Source organism: Delphinus delphis, chromosome 1, assembly GCF_949987515.2.
Source record: "Delphinus delphis chromosome 1, mDelDel1.2, whole genome shotgun sequence".
Taxonomy (NCBI): Eukaryota; Metazoa; Chordata; class Mammalia; order Artiodactyla; family Delphinidae; genus Delphinus; species Delphinus delphis.
This window is the reverse complement of record NC_082683.1, coordinates 67,135,011-67,148,151: the sequence shown is the minus strand read 5'-3', so window position 1 is coordinate 67,148,151 and position 13,141 is coordinate 67,135,011. Positions and strand designations below refer to the sequence as shown.

At 41.0% G+C, this 13,141-nt stretch overlaps 1 protein-coding gene across 4 annotated transcripts in view; it reads right to left on the bottom strand.

The window, feature by feature from the left end:
• The window catches only part of AK5 (adenylate kinase 5), a 236,941-nt gene that overhangs the window by 58,462 nt on the left and 165,338 nt on the right, over window positions 1-13,141 (bottom strand). For all 4 annotated transcript variants that reach the window (XM_060023864.1, XM_060023872.1, XM_060023881.1 and 1 more), the window contains 2 exons: window positions 4,042-4,084; window positions 1,767-1,811 (listed from right to left, as the gene is read on the bottom strand). In XM_060023864.1, coding sequence (XP_059879847.1) covers window positions 1,767-1,811; window positions 4,042-4,084 — 88 coding nt within the window. The remainder of the gene's footprint in view (window positions 1-1,766; window positions 1,812-4,041; window positions 4,085-13,141) is intronic.

The following is a 13,141-nucleotide window of genomic DNA, read 5'->3' as shown; positions in this document are numbered from 1 at the left end:
AATTTGGCCTCTAAGATAAAAGCTGGACGGAAAGTATAATTTATTGTGTATACTCTAGATGCCAAGATAATTGATTAAAATTTGTGTGGAAAGGGGAATTTTCTTTGAAATTATGATGATGAGTTTCTTTTCGGTAAGGAGTAGACATAATGTACTTTTACTTTCTGAAAAGAATGTAAACTAAGTGAGGCAATTGTCCATCCAGTTCCCAAGGCTAAGGTCAACTAGAGACAAGCAGATCAGAAACAGAGTTCAGTTGAGCTCAAGAATTCTCACTGCTTAGACACGCTGTTCACTTTGGCTAGACTTCGTCTTCCTCTCACCTCCCACTAATCCCTTCAGTCATCCATCTTTTCCTTTAGTTCCCTGCTTAAATGTCACTTTCACAGGGCCTTCCCTGATCACCCATTTTTACCCCAAACACTTCACCCTGCTTGTTCGCTGTTTCAGCTCATTTCCTTCCCAATGCTTTTCAAGGTTTGTGATAATAATTTGATTAATTCTCCTTTTCCTCTAAGATGGAAACTCTCTGATCCCTGCTCACTGCCCAGCATGGGTCCAATATTCAGTAAGTAGTTGGTGGATGATTAAATGTGGGGGACCGTCTAGGGTGACAACCCACATAACTCAGTGGTGGGGTGAGGAGGGCCCGGAAATGGGGAACCACAGCCATGGACCCTGGTCTCCTCTCTGCCACCAGTTGCTTGAATGACCTGCCTCAAATCCCTTAAATTCTCTGTGACTCAGTTTCTTCATCTGACAATGAGGGAGGTTTACTGAGAGATTTCCAAGGAAGAATCCTGACTTTAGGGTGCAAGATTCTAAGTATATCTGAGTATATTTCTAGGGTGTTGATAACCATTCTTTTTCCCACTCATTTGAGGAGGTGTGGACCTTTTCATTATTTCTGAATATAAATAGGTATTTTCTGAAAAATGTACAGTATTGAGTGTATTAACTTTTCTATAGATTTGACTAGCTAGAGGGAAAAGCACTAAGTTTTGGGAGGTGATCTGATGATATTTTGTCCTATTCTATGTAATTTTAACTACTGTGCAACTAGTCCCATTTATTCCCAAGAGAAAAACTGGAAATCTGGTTCTCATACTAATAAGCTCTGTGACCTTGGACAAGTTGCTTGACCTTCTGAGGCTCGCTTTTCTTGTCTGTGTATTAGATATGTAATAGGGATGGACCGCCAACCTATAAGATTGTGTAAGGATTAAAGGAGATAACTTGGAACATAATAGATGCTCAGAAAATGCTGGTTAACCTGAAATGAATTTTATCCCACACTTTGTTTCCCAATGAGTTTCTTTGTACTAGGGCATAAAACAAATGAGATTGTTTTTGTTGTTAGCTGTATGGAATGCAGGGTATGGTTATTAAGGTATACTTGAATATGTGGTTACTGATGTATTTAGTTTAGGGAGGAGCAGGTCATTGTTCAAACAGAAAAGGTGTTAGATTTTCATAGACGTAGGTATCCTTTTACCTGTGGGATTATAATGCATTTTATTATCATAGAGCTAAACTCAGGAGTTTGATATTCCTTAGAGTCCTGCTTTGTCTATGCTGAAAAGATACAAAGCCAAAGTAATATAAAACTGTATAAATGAAAGGAATGATCTGGAAGCCTCGGGGGTGTAATCTTGACTAAAAAAGGGCCAAGACTTCAAAACAGGTTGAGAAATGAGTAGTCTTCTTTCCTTACCACATTGTTATTATTAGCAATTACATTTGAAAATTTGAGGGCTGTTACTCACCAATCAGGAAAATAATTTTACACTTTCTCAAATCTTCCGTGAAACCTTTAAAATAAGAATAATTTAAGTTATACAGAAAGAAAAACTGTATTGAAACCCTGGTTTTATACTATATAGTATATAGTATTATATAGTATATAGTATAGTATAATATATACTATTACATTATGTATTATAGTATATAGTATAGTATAATATATACTATTACATTATGTATTATAGTATACAGTATTCTATATAATATATAGAGAATAGATAGCATAGAGATAAAACAAAAGTCATGAAGGTGGTGAGTGAGAACTGAATCTTGGGAACCACTGCTTTAAGGCAAAAGAATGATTAGGGATTTTTGGCAAAGTGCGAAACTCTGCAGAGTTTGCGGAGCCCTAAAAGATTTCCAGTTGTCACGTGATGTAGTAGGTAGTCATGAAGTGGTTCACTTATATACACAATGCTACATTTTTGCAGGAATCCACTATTAGTTGAGTGAAAGGCCCAACTCTACCAGAGAGAGATAGAGACAGAGAGCGACAGAGAGAGAGAGAGAGGAGAGAGAGAGAGAGAGAGGGAATAGGGCATGAAGAATTGAGTTTGGGGTAGAAGAAGAAGGAGACAAGGGAAAAAGAGCTGGAAACAGAGGAAAGAGGTGAATTTGGGGGTCTTTGGAACCATTTGGTTTTCACATGAAAGGATTTTTTGTTATCGTTCTCTGAAATCAAACAGATGTTTCAGTCTCTTTACAGAGTAGCCCATGGTGACTGGAAAAATCGAGTATTATCTGGAGCTTTCTGTTAAAGGCAGATAGATTGATGCTTTTAACACATGGAGCCAAACGGTCATCTCATGTTCTCCATACTTCTAGTTTACTTTTTTCTTCTAGTTTACTTTTATGAAGCTGAGCAACATTTAATGTATTTGCAATCTAGGAAAGTGGTTATTATTGTTAGTATTAGTAGTAGTATGGTTATCTTATTCCAGTTTAAAAAAATAGTTCTTTTTTTAAAATGACTAGTTATTTTTAAAAATTAATGATGGTACATTCATAAAATGATAGTACATTCATACAATGTGGTCATTACAAATTAAGTTTATAGAGAGTTTTCAATGACATGGGAACAGGCTTTTGTTATGACAGGTACAAAATATTGGAGATAATGTTTGTATATACACATGTATTCTCAACTAGGTAAAGATAGGTATATAGACAGTACACTGCAATAAAATAAACCAGAATGTTACCCATGATTATTCAGAGGTCATAAGGTCTTAGATGGCTCTTATTTTCCACCTTAAAAAAATTTCCACATGAATGTGTGTTAATTTTATAACCAGGAAAAGAGGAAACGTTATTCAGCAATCAATCAATCCCCATCCAGTTGGGGCTGAGTTGATTATTTGCACTTGCTTCATGTTTATGTGCCTTTTCCTCATGAGTCACCATTATGTCATTTGGTGACTGCAATTTTTACATCCTGCTTTTGCCATTATCATCAAATGACACTTTATCTACTACCCCATGCTCATGGAGCAGCAGGATTAGAGCTGGGGTTATTTAGAAAGCCAATTCACTTACTTGTATATGCTCCCAGTCAATGTAAATATATTTCCATGGACCATAATTATAACAACAGTTATCACAGAGTGGAAATGATAGCAGGTATTTTTTTTCTAGGGCAATCATGAAACTTATCTTTTTCTGGTCAAATTCACATAATTTTATCTATTTTCAGTTCCATGTGTAGCTAATTATGGTTGGATTTTTTTAGTTTTGGCAAGACTTTTAACATGACAAAATTATGAAGCAGTATAATTTAGGTGTTTCTTAAGTTGCATCCCAATGGTACACTGCAGAGTAGTAACCACGATGCAGGAAAAAGACTTTTGTGTTCCAATAAAATTTGAAGAATGGTGAATTAAAGATAGCCAGCTCTCTTTCCTACAGGACATGTGGGAGTCTTGCTGTGCTCTTATATATGTGAATCTTCCAAAGGGGATTGGGTATTGTGTTTTCCAAACATTTTAACCAGAGCATCCTCTCTTCACTGATGTTCTCTGGGCAGTGAGGAAATGCATCTCTTAGTAAGGTGTCCCTTTGATTCTTTACATGGACCAAAAGGGGAGAGATCCAAAGAGTCCCAATCTTAATCATGTTCCCTGGCTAAGGGAAAAGTACAAGCTGTTGGTAGATTGTTATCTCTTAGTGGTGTTTAATAAAAAAGACATGCTCAGAGCTACTAAAATGACAACTTTGGTCTGATCAGTAAAGAAAGCTCACCTCCTATGGTGTCTTCTTCAAACACATTTAACTGGTCATCACCCTGTTTATAAAAAATCAAAATATTAGATGATAATACTAACAGGCATTGTACTAAACTTCTTGCCAGCATTAACATACTTAACCTTCCAAACGACTCTGTGAAGGAGGTACCATTATCGCCCAGCTTTTACAGATGAAAACCATACTGAGTTCAAGAAGTTAGTTGCCCAAGGCCACATAGTCGTGAGGGACAAAGCCCAGATTTAAAGCTGGGCTGTCTGTCCCCGGAGCTCATGCTCTTTGTAACAGGTGCAATATCCTGCCTTTTTCCTCGGTGCATAACTCTCTGTGGTCAGAAAAGCTGATGTAAAGAAGACAAAACTGCTAGAAGTACTTGAAGCTCACTGATAGGAGGAGTACAGCTATTTTACAAACAACTCCATGATTTACAGCTGGACTTGGCAAACTTTCTGGAAAGGGCCAGATAGTAAACATTTTCAGCATTGTGAACCATATGGTCTCACTACTTAACCAACAGCCTCAGTTTGCCAAACCCTGAACGAAAGCATGAGATAAGGGAAGTTGGAATGACCAGCTTTGATTGATGCCTGCCTTTTAAATTTCCATTTTATTTTTTAATCAAACAGCTCCTCCCTTGTCCTTACAGAAAAACCTATGATGGTTGGGAAAAAAATCCAGAAAGGAAATCTGTAAAAAGGCATTGGTGAGATTTCTCACTCTCACCGATGTCTCTATCAATCCCATTTTCTCACTCCCTCATCCCTTAGAGATAATCACTCATAAAAGTTTTTTTAGGGTATCTTTCCAGATACACAAAAACTGACTTCTAGATATCTATGGATACACTTGAGTATAACTATATGATCTTATTACGTCCATTACACAGAAAGAAGCAAACATATTATGTATGCATATGTGTTTATAATATACATACTAATCTGATAATACTGTTCTTCCCTTTGCTTTTTCACTTATCAATATATCCAGGAGAACCTTCTGTATACGTACAGATGTTCTTGGGTTATACAGTATTCCACTGTGTATGGAAGGTACCATAGTTGTTATTGTTTTTAACTAGTTCTTTATTGATGGACCGTTGAGTTGTTCGCAATCTTGGACTATTTTTGAAAAAGTAGCACAATGAATAAACTCATATAAATGTCATTTCACACATATATACCTGTAGGATAAATTCCCAGAGAGTGTGCTGTGCAGGCAAAGAATAAATGTATTTATAATTTGGATAGATGTTTCCAAACTGCTCTCCCTAGAGGCTGTGTAGTTTTTCAGGGACAGCCTCTGGCTCATGCTTTACTCCAGCCTCTTGCCTCTAATTTGCTTTGATACAGGAGTCAGTTAAATGAGGTTGCCTGGTTGTATTAATGCTCCCTTTAGGTAAACTGCCACAAAAGCACTTTGTTTGAAAACAGAGCCTTGCCATCCTTTTTTAGAACATACGCCTTCAGGGCAACTTTATTGCTTGTCTTCCTAGATTTGCCTGTGTATCCAGAGCTATTCCAGGTGAGGGAAGAGTATTCAATGGACTAGTTATTCAGGGGCACATTTACATTAATTAACTCCTTTCCATGAATAGAAGAAAACATCCACTATTCCTCAGTGAGCCTCTGCCCACTACCCTTACTGAAATCATTGCATCTCACATTGTGCAGGGATCGTCTAATCCAACTCTACCAGCCCTGCTCTCCCATTTTACAGATGAGGAAATTGGTAGTTGCAGAGGCCATGTGAGGGGCCCGTGGCCATATCATCATGTCATTAGTGAGGCCAGGGTTGGGATGAGAACCACATCTCCTACCACACAGTCTGGCTCCTAGAGATTTAGTCCCATCATCTTAGCTACCATAGTGGACCTGTTAGTGTCCTGCTGCTCAGCTGGCTGGTACACCCATCCCCCAGCTGCTGCTAAGAGCACACAGGAGTCTGGTCCCTCCCTCAAGCTCGGATGACTCTGGTATAAGTTGTTCCCCAGTGGTCCCCCTGAGATCAAGTTGAAGCTAATATCCAGCTGGCTTCTCCCCCTGCCCTATCCTGCGTCTCTCCCTGTCTCACAAGAGCACACCTAATAACACACTTGCAAAGAATCCCCATCTTAGCCTCTGCTTCTAGGGAAGCCCACATGAGACAGGGACCTACTTGAAGCAATTAATATGTTTGCCTAAGATGCCGCTACATAGAAAGAGGCTCAGTAGCCTTTGTTGGAAAAGAATCGTTTAATCAGACTCTGCTTATTGCTTGTCAAACAGCTATTGAATATATTCAGGTAACGTTAAGAGGAAACCATGAGGTCTATTCTCTCAATTTTTTTGGGGGGGGTGGTACGCGGGCCTCTCACTGTTGTGGTCTCTCCCGTTGCGGAGCACAGGCTCCGGACGCGCAGGCTCAGCGGCCATGGCTCACGGGCCCAGCTGCTCCGCGGCATGTGGTATCTTCCCGGACCGGGGCACGAACCCGTGTCCCCTGCATCAGCAGGCGGACTCTCAACCACTGCGCCACCAGGGAAGCCCCTTTTCTCTCAATTTTTAATATTATTGTTGAATTATCAGACTTACACCCACCTTATAGACCAAACTGTAACAGACCTTTCTTGTACCTGGCTATCATGTCTTGGGAGTTTGATCAGGGTTAATCTGAATTCATAAAACAATGCACCAGGTTATAAAAGGGCCTTTCTGACCTATATTTGGCTTCTTGAGTCTGACCTGCTTTTATCCACAGGTCTTATTCACAGTCTTCTGTTCTGTTTGCCCAAGTGCTTCAGATGAGCCCCAGCTTCATTTCCATGAACGCATTGATAGTGAACAAGTTTCTGGAGCATAGATGCAACCGTCAGACACTCTCCATCAGGAACGTGCTGCACTGCACTCACTGACATGAAAACCCAGGTGAATGGGATGTTTGATTGCAGGGTGTTATTTCCTGGTGATGCCCAATAAACTTCACAATTGATCTTTTGTAGATAAAATTTATCTGACATCTAAACACACACACATACATGAAACAACCAGTGAAAGGCAAACACTTCTGGTTTTGGTGAAAAGATGTCATACAGCCTCCGGGGGCCCTACTTTTTTTTCTTTTCAAATGCTAGGTGTGTTCTGCATAAGAGGCATTAATTTCAGAATGTCAGTTATATAAGGTGCAAAATGTTAGATAAGCTTCTTGGAGAAATGGCTGATAAGGTGTTTATATCCAGTTCCACTGTAGCTGCATCTTCTGTGAGGCATTCTTGGAGAAAACACAACCCACCAACAACCGACTTCCACCCTGGGTACCTGTGGGTGCCTCTGGGGGTTGCAGCCTTTTACCTTGTTGCTGTTCTATCCACTAAGCCCTTTGTTGCCTGTAAGTCTGAATGCGGGGTTAGACTTTGTGGGTACAGTGAGACATAGAAGACTTTCTGCAGTGTAAACCTAGGCTTTCGGGGCAAGAAGTGGCATACCAAGTATGAAGAAACTTACAAAGAGAAGTAGTACAAAAACAGGCACAGATTTATGTAACTGCCATTTGTGACTCACTAGTCTGGAACCCAGACACAGCCTGCAACGACGCTGTTAATACTGGCGAAGGTAGGAAAGCCTGCAGCAAAACCACTAGCCCCCAAAACTCAACTCAGGTTGCCACATTTTTTTTTTTTAACATCTTTATTGGGGTATAATTGCTTTACAATGGTGTGTTAGTTTCTGCTTTATAACAAAGTGAATCAGTCATACATAAACATATGTTCCCGTATGTCTTCCCTCTTGCGTCTCCCTCCCTCCCACCCTCCCTATCCCACCCCGCCACATTTTTTTTTTTGTGCTCGGTATTGGATAATATGTTGGTAGTTGATGGTGAGAAATCTAGAATCCTGTTGAATACATTTAGAACCTCAGGGTAGGATTGGTGGCTTTATGGGGAAGCTGGATTTGGACTACAGATTGGTTTTGGTCTCTATCCCTCATTCCCAGTCAAGCCAGAGCCGTAGGAGAGTAAAAGCAACCTGCATTCAACTTTACTTCTCTGTGTGGATCTGTAGGCAAGCAACTCCTTCTGCAAGGCTGGATTCTGGTATTCTTTGTAGGAAGAGCAGCTAATTGGTGTGTGTTTGTGTTTTCCTTTTGGATCAGAGGTCCTATTATCTTCACCTTGAGATACGGATGTTTGGTTGCTCCCAGTGCCTTGAATTATTGGTGGGCAAGATCAAAACAACATAGCTTTATAGATGGTTCACCATCTATGGTGAAGTTCTTCATCCTGCTTTGATGTCAGCACAGCATCTGCTCCTGGTTACGGGACCAGTGGCCCTGTCACAAGCAGATCATGTCATAATATGAAGCTGACACTTAAACAGTGCTTTACAGCTGAGGACTGACCTCAGTGCCCTGATACCAAGCTACATTTCCTCATCAGCATCCTCTTACTGTTATGTGTGTGTGTGTGGGTGGGGGGGCAGTCATCAGATCCTCTACTGCCCCTCCTTGAGTAGACGGTGTTGATTTTTAAAATCCTTTTGGGGACCACAAAACAAAACCTCTCCTGGGAAAGAGAGGGAAGTAGTAGGTCATTTGGGGAGTGTTTTCCTAATTCTCGTTTGTATTAAACAGCGTGTGTGTGGATGTCCCTCGTGGCACAGTGGTTAAGAATCTGCCTGCCAATGCAGGGGACACGGGTTCAATCCCTGGTTTGGGAAGATCCCACATGCCGGGGAGCAACTAAGCCCCTGCGCCACAGCTACTGAGCCTGCATTCTAGAGCCAGCGAGCCACAACTACTGAAGCCCATGCACCTAGAGCGCATACTCTGCGACAAGAGAAGCCTCCGCAGTGAGAAGCCCGCGCACCGCAACGAAGAGTAGCCCCCGCTCACCACAACTAGAGAAAGCCTGTGCACAGCAATGAAGACCCAATGCAGCCAAAAAATAAATTAAAAAAACAAACAAACCAGTGTGTGTGTTTCATGGCATAAAAAATGTGTATAGCTTCAAGTGGGATTATGAGAAAGAGGCTTTATATAATAATAAAAGGTCACAGCAAAGATTAATTTTTGGCCCTAAAATTCACAAATACTGCAAAGAAAAAACTATTTTCCTTCTCTGGCACTGAGCCCAGATAACAATCCATTTTTAATTTATTTTCAAAATTCAAAAAAAAATTGATTTCAAAGAGATTCTGTAGTTTCTGAGACAATGTGAGGAGCAGTGTTTTCTAACTTCTTCTTACTTCAACTAGTACTAAGCAGATCATGCAAATTCTGGGAGAATCATGACCCATGAAACGGCATGTGAGGATTTTCTATTTAAATTTGTCTAAAGACACTAGCTCTGATTATAAGAAGCAATAGCAGGGAAGTAGGGCTGGGGTTGAGATGCAAAAGGTCCTGCAGTTCTCAGAAGAGTTCATCTTTATTGAGAACCAGAATCTTAACAGGAAAGAAGAATAAGCAAAAAGGAACAAATAAAACAGTACCATTTCCCCATTTTGGAGCCTGAAAATGAGATTTTTAGATTCTCTTTCTTTATGCCTGTTAAGGAACAAAAACAGCAAAACACCTCACATAAACAATTTTAAAAATGGTTATCGGGGGGTTTCCCTGGTGGCGCAGTGGTTGAGAGTCCGCCTGCCGATGCAGGGGACACGCGTCCGTGCCCCGGTCCGGGAAGATCCCACATGCCGCGGAGCGGCTGGGCCCGTGAGCCATGGCCGCTGAGCCTGCGCGTCCGGAGCCTGTGCTCCGCAACTGGAGAGGCCACAACAGTGAGAGGCCCGCGTACCGCAAAAAAAAAAAAAAAAGGTTATCGGAACTGCTCTTTGGGTAACATTTGGAGTGTTTGCAATATGTGTGATTTCATCTGGTCCTCCAGAAAACACTAGCAGGTAGGCAGGTTTGCTATTTCCCATATTTCAGATGGGGAAACTCAGGCTCAGAAAGCTTATGTGACTCGTGCAGGATGCTCCAGCCAGTGGGGTTCCCTGATTCCCAAGCTCGTGCTCTAAACACCTCTCCTGCTGCCCCAGAAGGAGGGTGATGACTTGTCTGTGTGTCAAGTGCAGGAGGACAGAGTGTATCGAGCGACTGCACCACAGCAGGGTAGGGAACACTCATGGTGTCACATGAATAGAGATGAAGATGGATTCATCTGCTAAAAGAGGGACTGAAGCTGGATCCTGCTCAGCAAGTGATTTGAAAATGGAACTCTCAAGTTTTACTGGTGAATGAAGTTTTGAAATTCCTCAGATCTTCAGCAGGAGAATATTGGAAAATGGAACAATGCCTACATTGTATCAGCAGGAAGAAGGGAGAATGGTCCTTGAGAAATGCTTTGAGTGTTTACAGTTCTTTTCTAAAAATGTTTTCATTTAAAGTAATGGGCAATTTGGAAAAAAAAGTATGGGAAGTGGTATGTAATTTAATTACACCCAATAATTTATTTTACAGCAAGTTCCATTTCTCTTTCACTGAAGTCTACACAATTAGAGGTCTTGCTGTGGAAGTACTTGTATAATTGAGTAAACAGGGAGGAAAAAATATAGGGGATGCTAGGCTAGTCTTTTCCCCATCTTATTAAATTGCTTATTTAAACTACTTTAAATAGTGGTTTACAGATCTAGTTCTTGAGGAGGAATGATAATTTTCTTCTTTTATGTATAAATTGAAATGTTTGTGTCTCTAATGAGAAATTTTAAAGAAAGAAGTTTTTCCCTGATGTTTTCCTGTAAGTTCCTGTTTTCATCATCTTAAAAAATACATTCAACTCAACTCATTGCTGGAAGAGTATGGAGGAAACACTTGGTCTTGACTTCATGTGCCAGATTTGGCCCTAGGGCTTTGCAAGGCTGGTTGTTTAAAGAAGGGACCAAAGTTCTCATTCTGATTTCATCTCATTTAAAGTGAATGTTGGCCATAAAGTCACACCTGACTAGAGTCTTACCAAGGAGAGTTATTTGGCCTTTGCCACTTTTGTTTTCTGATTCCTTATGAAACAGAAATAAAATGGCAAAACTTAGTGTCAGTCATTGGGAACTACAGAGCATACTGGCCTGTCTTGGGTACTTTTGTAGATGCTATGAGGATATAGGCTCTTTATGAGATAGCCTCAGCAAAATGGAAAATCAGATTATTAGATTAAAGCATACTGTATGTGTGTTCATGTGTTTTTCAGAGAGAAAAATATTGCACAGAATCATTCATCATCCTTTGTCTCACCATCTTTCTTTAAAAAGGAAGTAAGGTTGGGAGAAGGCATATCTGGATGGGGTGAGCAAGTGGAGGGTTGGAAGAACTCCTTGCAAACTCCTCCTGATTCCTCTTCCTTCTGAGTCCTCTGCTCGTCACGGGTATGCCCTCTGCTTTCTCGGTGGCCTGAAGTACTTCATGCCTATCACTATTACAGATGCAACAAACAGCTTTCCATGGACCACCCATACATCTACAGTCCAGCTCTGACCTTGCCTCTACTTCTCTCACTTTCGTTATTCTCCAACTTCAATGTCTGTGTTCAGTTCCTTGAGGTTTTAGGGGGTAAGGCTGAGTGAGGAGTGGGACAGGGTTAGTTAGTGGCCGTGGAGCATAGAGCAAAGAGGAGCTAAAGATGATCTCCAGGCTGGAGTTGGGAATCAAAGAGGCAGGTCGAAAGAAGTGTTCTTTCCACTAGAAGCAGTCACTAGACTTGAGACCATGGGGCTTAAGTCTCTGCGAGTCCCAGGAAGGGTTCAGGAGCAGAGAACTTGGAGAGACTGCGGGGTAGTTGCTATCTACAGCTGCTACCTACAACTTGGATAAAGTTCATGCTGTTTTGCCCAAGCTAGTTATAAACCCTACATGAGATAAATAAATCTATTCATTTTCCTAGAACTTGACCTGTTTAATCTGGCCTCTGAACACCTGCCTTCTGTGTTTGTCCGGCGTGAAATTCCTTCCCCTTTACCCTGAGTTTGTTTACATTCTGCCTCTCCTCCCAACCCTCCTCCTCCCTGAGCCTTCTCCAGTCACTGCTGCATCAGCGAACTCCAGGTGCATCAGTAATTTGACCCAGAGCACCTGTGAATGGTAATAACAGCAACAGGAGCAGGTAACATTTTTGGATCACTTGTTACATGCCAAGCACAGTACTGAGCACTTAACATGGATGAACTCATTTAACTGTATTGTTATTTAACTTCTTATGTGTAGGATTCACTTTCACAATAACCCTCCTGAAGATTGGAGGCTGTCTTTCATCTTTTTGAAACCCCAGTTACTGAGATGGAGATGTGCTAAGTGAAGATTTGTAAATGATAAAGACAGTAAGTCATTTTTTTTTCTCCAAAATTGGGGAAGAAGAGTCATATAGAAGATACAAGGTGTAGATTTCTCCGGAAAGAAGGGCAGAAGTAACCTAAGGAAGAAAGGTCTAAATGTCTAAGATCCATAGCTGTCCAACAGTGGAAAGGTTAATTTGGAAGATGGAGAGCCCCCAGCACCAGAAGTATTCAAGCAGACATGGAATGACTATCTGCCAGTGAGGAGATTCCTAGACATTGTAAGAGGTTAGACTACATGCTGTCTAAAGCAGCTTCCAATGCTGAGATTCTACTGTTCATTCAACAATTCTACAAATATTTATTGAGCTCTGTGGTAGACAGAATGATATGCACATCCTCAAAGATGTCCACCTCCTAATTCTTGGAACCTATGGATATGTTATCTTACATGGCCAAAGTGACTTGCAGATATGATTAAGTTAAAGTTCTTGAGATAGGGAAATCATCCTGGATTATCTGGGTGGGCCCAATGTAACCACAGGGATCATTATGAGAGGCAGGACGGACGCAATCAGAGAAGATGTGATGGCAGAAAATGTCGGAGTGATGCCATTTGCTGGGAGGCGGCTACAAGCCAAGAAATGTGGGCAACCTCTAGAAGCAGAAAGAGGCAAGGAAATGGATTTCCCCCAACTACTCCAGAAGGAATGCTATCTTGCCGGGACCCTGATTTTAGCCCTGTAAACCCGTTTTGAATTTCTGACCTCCAGAACTGTAAGATAACAAATTTGTGTTATTTTAATCCACCAAGTTTGTGGCAATTTGTTATAGCAGCAATAGGAAATGAATACAAGCTCC